The sequence below is a fragment of the Poeciliopsis prolifica genome, unplaced genomic scaffold (genome assembly GCF_027474105.1).
Source record: "Poeciliopsis prolifica strain line A6 unplaced genomic scaffold, Auburn_PproV2 SCAFFOLD004, whole genome shotgun sequence".
NCBI lineage: Eukaryota > Metazoa > Chordata > Actinopteri > Cyprinodontiformes > Poeciliidae > Poeciliopsis > Poeciliopsis prolifica.
The window spans coordinates 13,175,176-13,185,860 of record NW_026562379.1 but is presented as its reverse complement, the minus strand read 5'-3'; the positions used below and the strand labels follow the sequence as shown (position 1 = coordinate 13,185,860).

General features: G+C 38.6%; 1 protein-coding gene across 5 annotated transcripts; it reads left to right on the top strand.

Moving 5' to 3' along the window:
• The first annotated feature begins 653 nt into the window (after positions 1 to 653).
• On the top strand, positions 654 to 8,376 carry spartb (spartin b). Of its 5 annotated transcripts, none has more exons than XM_055028222.1 (8): positions 654 to 913; positions 1,323 to 2,104; positions 3,170 to 3,367; positions 5,279 to 5,447; positions 5,554 to 5,748; positions 5,844 to 6,002; positions 6,620 to 6,710; positions 6,855 to 7,603. In XM_055028222.1, exons 2-8 carry the CDS (start codon positions 1,328 to 1,330, stop codon positions 6,913 to 6,915), a joined length of 1,650 nt encoding a protein of 549 aa, XP_054884197.1. In that variant the 5' UTR covers positions 654 to 913; positions 1,323 to 1,327; the 3' UTR covers positions 6,916 to 7,603. The 5 variants fall into 5 exon arrangements, with proteins under 5 accessions (XP_054884197.1, XP_054884196.1, XP_054884195.1 ...); XM_055028221.1 differs by having other exon boundaries at positions 660 to 812; positions 1,326 to 2,104; positions 7,486 to 8,376; XM_055028220.1 differs by having other exon boundaries at positions 660 to 812; positions 7,486 to 8,376.
• Positions 8,377 to 10,685: the final 2,309 nt, after the last annotated feature.

The window sequence follows — 10,685 nt, the reverse complement described above, 5'->3', positions numbered from 1 at the left end:
CATTTCCATCTGACGCCGTCTTTGAACTCTTATTCTGACGCAGTTTTTTTTTTCCTGAGGCTGTTTCGCCGTTTTTGCGAATACCTTTTTATTTTGAGGTCGTTTTTTTTGTCTATGGTGTCTGACATCAGAGGCCATTTGTTCTAATGTGTGAGTATGTTCTAAAATGTACACCTTTACAGAGGTTTGACCTCATTCAATTTAATTCCTGAACAACCAGCTTTGACATCAGTGAGGCATTCAATGGGATTAAACCTACAGTCCATCCGTTTCTGTCCATCTGCATTTATTTCAGGCATATATTTTGAAAGTATTTCCCCAAAACAGCAAAACTAAATAAATAAATAAGTCAAACAAATGGTGTATTGCAGTTAAGATCATGACCACAAGATTGCGGCAGACATCAGGGACTAACACCCTTTTACAATTTAGCCACTTTTGCCACAACAAATTTTGTACAGCGCCGTAAAACCTTGTATAGTTAGTTAGTTTGCTTGCTATAGTGGTATGTAGGTGCATGTGAGAGCAAGATGTCAGATGGCAATCCAACTCACAGTGTTACTCTTTGCTGCCCTTCAGTGGTCACAATGAAGAACTGCGAAAATAATCAGTTTTTGCTTCACGGAAGTACTTCCCGGTAATACTTTCACAATAAGAGCACACGTCCACCACTAAATGTAATAACAACGTCACTTTTCCAGTCACTGCAGTTTTGCTTCGAAGGGTCATGGGTCCGTGTTGCGACACCAAAATACAGCTCTCGACTGGTGCGAGTCGTCGAACAGCAGAATCTACTTAACTTTAGCAAACAGGTGTGTCTGACGAGCTAATGCTATTCAGTACTTGAAATAAAAGACAGACAGAAGGCGGCTCGTTGCTAGTTGAGCTGTTCACAGATATTTGATCCGCTAAGGTAAGAAGCTGCCCATGCTAATAAAGTCCTTCAGTCAATCGGATATATTGGCTGTAAATGTCATGTTAACAGAGTTCTCCGTGTTCCCTTTTTTGGGATTATTAAGTGCTAACTTCTTAAATTTAGGCGTAAAAGCCGAATTTGCTTATACTGAGATGTTAACTGTAATGGGCTTGAGTTTAACTATCAGGATTAGCATGTTGAGACTCTGAGAACATTTTAGACATTTATATATCCCGTGTCGCAGCGTCAGTGTATTATTAAAAGCTTGAGCATTTACACGTGATCTATACAAGGAGAGTGCTGAGTAACTTGTTGCCTTAAAGTCTAAAGGTTATCTCAATACTATTAGTACTGTTTGGTTGTTGGTTGTTTATGCTTGTAAAATGTCTGAAATTCCTTCTGACAGAAGGAATGGAGAAGGCCAAACAAGATGCATTTGATAATGCCAGACTCCAAGTGATCAAAGATGGCTACGAAAGAGGGTTTGAGTGCATCAATAAAGGACTGTCAGCAGATGAAGCCGGGGAAAAGTCGCAGGCTCTGGAGTGCTACAAGCGAGGTCGACAGCATCTCCTCAGGGGCATCAGCGTGCCTTCTCGGGGCGAGGAGTGTATTGGCAACTCCTGGGAATCTGCCCGGCGAATGCAGCAGAAGATGCAGGAGACGCTGAACAACATCACCACACGCCTTGCCATACTGGAGACCAGTTCTGACCTCGAGTCTGCACCCACACAGAGTTGTAGTGGTGCACACATGTCTTCTGGAGGTCTCTATCCAAAGCTCGACACCAAAGCAAAGCCAGAAAGACCAGCCCCACCATGCCTAGCCACAGGAGCTGCAAGAGGCATCGCTGCAAGCCATACCCCAGTGGTTCCAGCAGAGCAACCTCCAGCTTACTCTCCTCAGGCTGCCGATGGCCATGTCTCTATCTCTTATGGCACAGAATCGGGAGAAATGTCAGTGGTCGGGGATGATTTCTATAGTCGTACATCTACTTCCTCGTCATCTCCTCAGAGTGTGGGTGAGGATGGAGAAGAGCTGCTTTACATCCCTAATGGTGTTCAGATATTCTTTGTCACACCCGAAGGGCAAGTAAGTGCCCCATCATACCCCGGTTACCTGCGGCTGGTGAAGTTCACCAGTGATCCCTCGGACAGGATGCCCAGTAGACCGCCAGCATTTTTGCAGGTAGGACAGAATATCTTTATTTATTTATTTATTTATTTTTTTAAACAGAGCCTCAGTTAATGATGATTATAGGCCACCTTCATACCTGTGTGATGCAACAGGTCAAAACAACTCTTATTTCCTCTGTGTCGCCATCTGATTTTAGTTGGTCTTGTGGCCTTTAATCTGATTTTAAGATGGACTCCAGATCTATTTGACTGGAGTAGAACATTGGCTTGTTAATGATCAATATTCCTTGCCTTGTATAAACAATGATGTGAGTACCTTAATCCCATTGACTATGATGTCATCCAGCAGATGATACCAGGTCAGGATTAGACCTGTTATACAGTTCCTAATCACCAAATGCTTCCTTGTTGAGATTCTTCTTTTCAGATTGAGAATAAACACAGACCTCTTAACCTGAGCAAAAAGCTTTTATGTCAGTCACATTTTAGATTATAGCTTTGAATCTAGAATCTAGTTTTGATTAATGGTTCATGGGATCCAGAGTCAATGAAAAGGAATAATACATTTCAGCAAAGCTTGGGTCTATAGAGCCAACATTATATGTTGGTTTTTATTGGTGGTTCTCTAGTTTGTGAACCACTAAATTGATTTGTTTAACGTGGAGGCTGTGTGTGCACACTACACCCTGTGATTAGACAAACTAATCAAAAGAATGTCAACAAATTAGTTTATTACTGAAAACACAGACCTGAGTCATGAGACTGAAATTTTACTCTTCACTGGGGAATTTTCCAGGCGTCCTTCTACTCCACTCTGTGACATCAGTGATTCACATGAGTGAGGGGAAATAAACCCTGCTTATCCTGGTATGCTGTAACCTTGTTAGACATGCAGCAATCAGAAGACACCAGCGTTCTCTAAATCAAGTTTGAATAAAGCCTTAAAAACAACCTCTCCCTGTTGATATTTACTTCTGTGTAAATTTGCCCACCATTGTGTTTTGCCATACATAGAGGCACATTGTTTAGGCATAAAGAATATGATTGTGTCACAGAAAACCACCATCTTTTGTGTCACTTCCAGGTCTTTTCCTAACTGTTCTTTTCTTCATGACAGGTGTGTGACTGGCTCTACCCTCTCATGTCTGTGAACTCTCCAGTGCTAGAGTGTAACACCGGAGTTTTTATGTTTCCGGACATGATGGCGCCTGCACCGGGTTACTACGTTGGGGTTGTGTTGTCATCTGAGCTCCCTGCAGCAGACCGAGCCTTGTTTAAGAACCTGCTCTCTCAGATGACAGATCTCAGGGTTCAGGTCAGTGTAATGTCTGCAACACCACCATTAGCTTTTAAAAATATATATACTCAAAATACATGCATAAATCTGGCAAGGTTGCGTTTCTAGATGTGTATCACTAACTTGCTGTCCTTTATTTCTGTTATGCTTCTCAGTGTTGAAAGTCACAATTTGCCTTTAGCAAATCCTCTTGTGCTGCTGGGAGGCGCAGAGAGCTATTCTAGGAAAGTGACTCAACAGGACAACAGGCATTTAAAATGTTCTAATCTCTGTACTTTTAAAGTCAATACTTTGATCACTAGTTACAATTTCTAGGCCAAGTCTGAGCTTTGTTCACCAAAATACATCTGCCCTAGCTCACTGGCAAACTAAGTGTGTGATGGAAAAAAAAAAAAAAAAAAAAAAAAAGCCTCATCATCCAAGATAAATCATCAATATGCCAGTGAAACCCTGCCAAAAACTGGTCAGCAGTTAAAAGAAGGGTTATGTTGTTGTAATGCCCTGTTAATTGTGCATAAATATACATGCGGATTTGTATAATGTAAATGAAAAACATTCCCTTTTGACATATGCCTTTTTCATTTTACAAACAACCTTCTTGTTCAAATACAAAATAAATAAATAAATTTCTAATCTTTTAATCATTTTTTAACATAGCAGTATGGGTTTGATAAAGAAAACCTTATTGATACTAACAACCCATATTTATTTTCATTTTGTTGTCATTTGTTTCTGAAGAGGGAGAGAACAAGTTTTGGAGTTTAACTGAAGCAGAGTGGTAGTGAAGTCAGCGGTGTGGTCATTTTTAATTTTTTTATTTTTTCCTCCCATCCTGACGAAAGGATTGTGAAGGGTCTAATTATGTTGGTTACCGGCCGTAACAACAACAATATTAATATGGGATGTTCCTGCGTTTTTATGACTCTGTTCATTCTGAGGTCTTCACAGAACAGCTGGATTAAATTACTCGCAGGCAGACTATTTACTGATGAGGTTGCAACTTTTGAAGGCAATTAATCTCTCTGGATTTTATTTGGGGTTTAGTTATACAAATACGTACCACTATACAGATTTGTATGCATCATTACTTTGCATTAGTTTATCGCACAAAATCCTAATAAACATTAAAGCCTTTGGGTACTTTGGAAGGAATGCCATAAGACTACCAAATAATTGCATTTTTGTCAATTAATGTATTTTATAGTCTACCTGGAAGTAATTAGTCTTTGACTCTTAATGGAAAAGAGCCAAAGATTTTTTTTTTTTTGTCGTACTCAGGATCTGTAAAGGCTGCTGATCAAAGACAATTCCCAAATTTTTTCCAAATCACGTTAACCTAGCAAGAAATGCTTGGCCCTACTTACTTCTGATCTGGCGTCTCTCCCAAAGTTACCCCTGCCTCAGCAGAGAGGGGATTTGATGCTGGCAGGTGAGGAGAATTAATCAGGTATAATGCTCTTATCTGCAGCACTTCGAACAAGCTTAGAGCCTCAACTGAAAGACAAACATCAGTTCAGTCTTTGAGGAAGGAGAGATGCCGCTTCAGAGTAACGCCAAGCAAGGTCACGTTCCATGAATGCAGTCAGGGTAGAAATCTTCTTTAATGGATGTGGTATCCTGTCAAAGAGTAAGCTCTTATTATTTTTAGAACAAGCAGAAGACTTGAGATTTTCAGCTCCAACTTTGCTCTGCCTTTTTTAAAAACGGCCGTCTGTTTGGGGTAAACAGATGGCGCTTTGTGATGAGAATCCCAGAATGAGAGGATCTATTGTGTTCTGTGACGCTATCTGTTTTGTATACTGGATCAACTGGGAGCCAGATTTTTTATTTATTTATTTTTCTTCCAACAAATTGGACTGAAAACAGATTATTTTCATACACTCAGTTGTTTTTCAGTTGCTTACTGAATACATGTGTGTGTTTGGTCAGGCCCCAGATGAAGCTGCAGACTCAGTTAATCTCAGTCAGAAGGTAACAATCGTTGCACCTGATGAGAGGGAGAGACCTCCTGGAGCAGATGAGGCGGCATCTGCAGAAACCGAGGAGGAGAAAACTTTGCCTGAATGGAGTGAAAAAGTGGCAAGTGGGATCTTAACAGGTGAGGTCATGTTTTGTCCTTCAATTCCAGTATCTACATACTTTTATTTGTGTGAGATTCCAGTGCTCAGAAGTACATCGAGGCAGACCCTCTTTGATCTCCTTAGGTGCTTCCTGGTTAAGCTGGGGTTTGGTTAAGGGGGCCGAGTACACAGGCAAGGCTATTCAGAAAGGGGCGTCTAAGCTCAGGGAACACATCACTCCAGAGGACAAGCCCACCGACGTGAGCCCCACCGTGACCAAAAGCCTCTATGTGGCCAAGCAAGCAACAGGAGGCGCTGTTAAAGTCAGCCAGTTTCTAGGTGACTGATACCACTTCCTTCCTGCATGTTTCACTGACCTTGTGTGACCAGTGGGTTTTGTGGTGAACCTCTAATTGAGTGGTGCTCTTGTGCAGTGGAAGGTGTGTGTACAGTGGCCAATTGTGTTGGTCGAGAGTTGGCTCCTCATGTGAAAAAACATGGAGGCAAACTGATTCCTGAGTCCATGAAGAAGGATAAAGACGGGCGCTCTAACATGGATGGAGCAATGGTGGTGGCCGCCAGTGGAGTGCAAGGTAATCAAACTACACTTCTGTTACCTCTCAGGAGTCTAGAAAAGTATTGATTGCCTTTTAACTTGTTCGCAGATATTGCTGTGTAACATTTCAACAAACCTTATTGTCATTGTATTTTTTACTATAGGGAAATGCAATATGACGACACTATTGTAAGGTAGAAGGAAAAGATGCATCATTTTTAAAGCTTTATGTTTTGCTAATGATTAGTGCCTCATCTAAAGATTACTATAGTAATTGTAAATGCATCATGCACTATTTTCTGTTTGACACAAAATCACAGTAAATGTACTGATGTTTGTGGTTGTCGGGTGACAAAAGTCAGTTAGTAATAGGTTTTCCAGGGAGTGTTAGCAGGTGAAAGTGTGATTGCGGAATTGTGGCTCCTTTGTTTCTGTTCAATTTTGAATTTTGAACATTTGAAGGTAAAGACTTGCTGAGTCTTACAAAAAGATGCAATCGGCTCCATCTTTTTGTACCAAATAGTTCTATAGCATTACGAAGCCAGATTCAGGCTATTTATTTGGATTCAACCACTACAAAGGTTTGTTTTTGCTTGACTCATTAAAAAAAGCAAGAAATGTCATTAAGAAAGATTTTTTTTTTCTTGTTACTAGGATTTGCAACTGTTTGGAATGGTTTGGAAGCAGCTGCTAAGGACATCACCACAAATGTTGCAGCAGAAACGGTCACCACCATAAAACATAAGTATGTTTTTGTGAAAAGGATTTTCTCCACCTTTCTCTTAGTTTACTAGACTTTTTTTTTTCCTTTGTATGTTGCAAATGACCTCTTGCACAAGAGAAGCTAAATCAAACGCTCACTTGTATTCCTCCTCAATTTGCTTTGCAGATATAGAGCTCTACCAAACGTCTTTGATACATCTCATGAGAAGAACAGTCATTCTTTCTAACAATACACAGTTCTTTAACTTGTTCCAACACTAATTAAACATAGTTTCCCCTTTTCCCCATTTTTTCCCCACAATTCACTTTGTAGTCCTGTTCAGCACTGATTCACTTTACTTCCCTTCCAGTTGTGCTAATTCATTTCAGTATGCTTTACCCATTGATTTCTGGTTGACATCTTTCTGTTCTCTATCAATTGAAATTGGGTGTTGTACAAATTAATTATAATAACCATTTCAAAGTTCTGTTGTAAATTATGAATAGACACCATCCAATACTGGAGTTTTGCTACATCTTTCTACTTTGAATAATTTTGGTTGTGTTAAATTATTCTAAGATTCATTAAGCAAGGTGAGAATTTAAAGAGCTCTCGCATTAATTTAAGTATTTGCCTAATTTCTTTCAGCTGCAGAAAACGTCCGCTAATAAAAATCATTTTTGGTTTGTGAACTTGCATGGGTGTAATTGTAAAGTGGAACTTCTGCATGACATCTTTGCAGTCCTTGCACTGCATACTAATTAATTCTCTTATCTCTGACCTCTCACCCAATTTGACTCTGCTGCCAACTCGGAAGGTACGGCACAGCGGCGGGACAAGCCACGGACAATGCTGTCAATTCTGCCATTAATGTTGGTATTACTGCCTTCAATATTGACAACCTGGGGATCAAAGCTGTGGTTAAAAGAACTGGAAAGCAAACGGCACAGGCTATTTTGGAAGACTACAAGCTTCAGGAAAAACCACAAAATGGAAAGGAAGTGGAGAAACTCACCAAATAGCTGTTGATATTCTGCCTCATTTTCTCAAGAATGCCTTAAAATTTATTCACTAATCAGAAAGATCTATATTTAATACTCATTATTTATAAGAACATGCTCTATATTTGCTAGGTAGCTACTGTGATTTGCATACTCCACACATTGGTTTAGCTCTCAAGCACTTTAAATATACAGCAGCTGGATCAACATCCAGAAAGTGGAAACCAAAACTTGAAGCACATTGATATGCTCTCCATATTTAAATTAAGGATAATATTTTACAAATAGGATAAATATTTAAAAACCTCAAATATTTTTGTGTTACCAGATTAAATTAGTCTAGAAACAAATGTATTGCTTAATTTTTTCACATATAATGGTTTTGTCTGTGTTTATCTCTTAGTGTGCTTCTAAAAGAATATCAAGTCTAACATGCTGGATAAATTGAAACTTTAAAGTTTCTGTTTTCATTTGTCTTTAATCATCCTTAAAGAAGATTCCTACATTCCACTAAGGTGATTAAAATATTACCTAACCTGATGCTATGAAGTGTAATTAGAAATTCAGATATTTGTATTAACCTACAAGCTGTAATACTGCCTTTTGTTGTGCAATTTTACTGAATTGTCTTGGAAATGTTACTTTAAATGATGATGTTTCTTCTGTGAGTAACGAGTAATAAATTGGAAATTAATGTGTGAGCCTAACTTTGTATCAAACCAATTTTTCCCAATTTTGTGAAACTGTGTCAGACTGTCTCCTTTTATGCTTTAGGCTGCCAGATGATGATAAAAATCTTTAGATCAGTAATGGCACTCATATTTTTCACCTGAAAAACTTCAGTAAAATATTTTGACAAATGAAAAGTATATTTCTACTTACTATTTATTAGTCATTACCAATCACCTTTGCCTCAGAATGTTAATAAATACTTACCATTTCAGGTGCTGCATATTAGCCCAACTCAGAATATGCAGACTCTTCATGATTTTCATCAAGAAAGCACAAGCTGCCACTGTTATCCATATACAAGTCTCACATCAAACTAACTGACAGCATCATGGGCAAATGGCTTGCAAGTTACTACTGAGTGTGGATTAATTGTGTCACCAGGAATCAGATCACCTAAACATAGAAGTGAAGTTTGATTTTCAGACACAGGAATTAATTTTTGGTTTGCCAAATTCTCCATTTCTCTCCTTGCATGTTGACCAATGGAGGTGTGATTCACTATGGTTTAAACAACAGTTACCAAGGCACAGTTTAATTCTTGTGATAATTGATGAGGATCAATTTGGTTAGAAATCACTTCACAAGGCATTTGGCTCAAAGATGAGACTGCCACCATTGCTGGTACCACATGACTAAAAGTTGACCCTCTAAAAGAACTTGAAGTGCTGAGATGCAGATGGTTTGTTTAGGAAATGCTCTTCCATGATTTGAAACGAGGCTGACGGAAATTGATCTTGGCGCACTGGTGACATTTGTCCCCGTGGAACACTCGATTTGCCCAGCAGTATTGGTCGGGCATGCACTGGGTTGAGACCACCAGCTTGAACCAAAGTTAATGGCATGTACAAAAACACTTCTTCTGGACTAATGAATCTAGTTTAATAAACCAAAAAATATGTTGCTTGGTCTTGTTTTTTTAAGAAGTGTAACACTCATTCATCTATAGATTTTTACATTGGTCAACATTTTGTGAGTATTTGTCATGTCAACATAGTCAACTATCTTCTTCCTCATTAATGTAGTCTTCCACAGCAGAACCTCAGTGCAGCTAATACTGCAATTTACATGAGACAGATAATTAAGACAGTAAGCACTAGCTGGCTTTTGCCTGACAAAAATCTGAAATAAATAATCACTCCAGCACAAGATTACAATGATGACACAAATAGTGTTGCTTAATTTTGTTTTAGAAACCAGGAAGGGTTAAACTTTTTGAACTGTAATAAAAATCTCAGAACCTTAATAGATGGTTTGTGCTTAAGTGTTGTAACCCCTAAACATTTCTGCAGAAACAGAAATTAATCCAAACATCCTTTCCAGGTGTATCTGAAAGAAAGTCTGCTTCTTAAATAAAATTAGAAGAGACTCATGACCTAAACTCTTGGTTGCGTACACAAGCACTTCTCTGAAGACAGCTGCTGCTATAACAGCACAATGCAAGAATCAACAGGCAAATTGCCTTTCTCTATTATTAGTGCTGTTTAAGCTCAACAATTATAATTTCTGAATATCATAAAGTTCATGAGTCAGTTTAGCCTGCTATACAAAAAATAACATTAAAGAGAGAGAGATGATATCAATGTTTAAAGAAACAATCTTTTTTTTTTTTGTTTTGTCTTTGCTTTTGCTAGTTAATAACATTTAGATGTTTAGCCTGATCAGCAGTTTGCTTTCTTCAAGATTATACGGATTTATCAAGACTTTTGAACTAAAGCCAAGTCCTAATGTTCGTCTTGGCATGGATAAGCAAACACAATATCACTAATAAAAGTCTTCACCCTTTTGAAAAGGTTAATTAAAAAAAAAAGTCCAAGTTAGCCTTGAGAAGATGGTTCACAAAAGTGATTTGTAAGGGGCGCTGAGTTTATGACATGCGCCTCAAATGGAAAGGATTTCAAACCTCGTCTCCAAATCTGAAGTGTTACAGAGGAAGTGTTGTGACTTAATGATAACAATCGTTAAATGATAACAATCGTTAAATCGAGATAAATTGATTATGAAATTATCAGACCCAACAAAAAATTGCGGGAAACACAAAATTTGGAAATCGGGTACACTATGAGCCTTTAGGGTAAATGGCCTGTATTGTATTTCGCTTATGCTTCAACCAGCGTACCCCAAAAACGCTTCCTGCTACTGTCATCATGACAGATCTTATATGTACCAATTCACAGTGTTAAGAAAAATGGAGGAACGACTTACTATCGTATCTACTCAATGTTACTATGTTTTATTCTATTTTATTCTACTGTGTGGCTTACGTGACCGCGCATCCTGCGTTTGC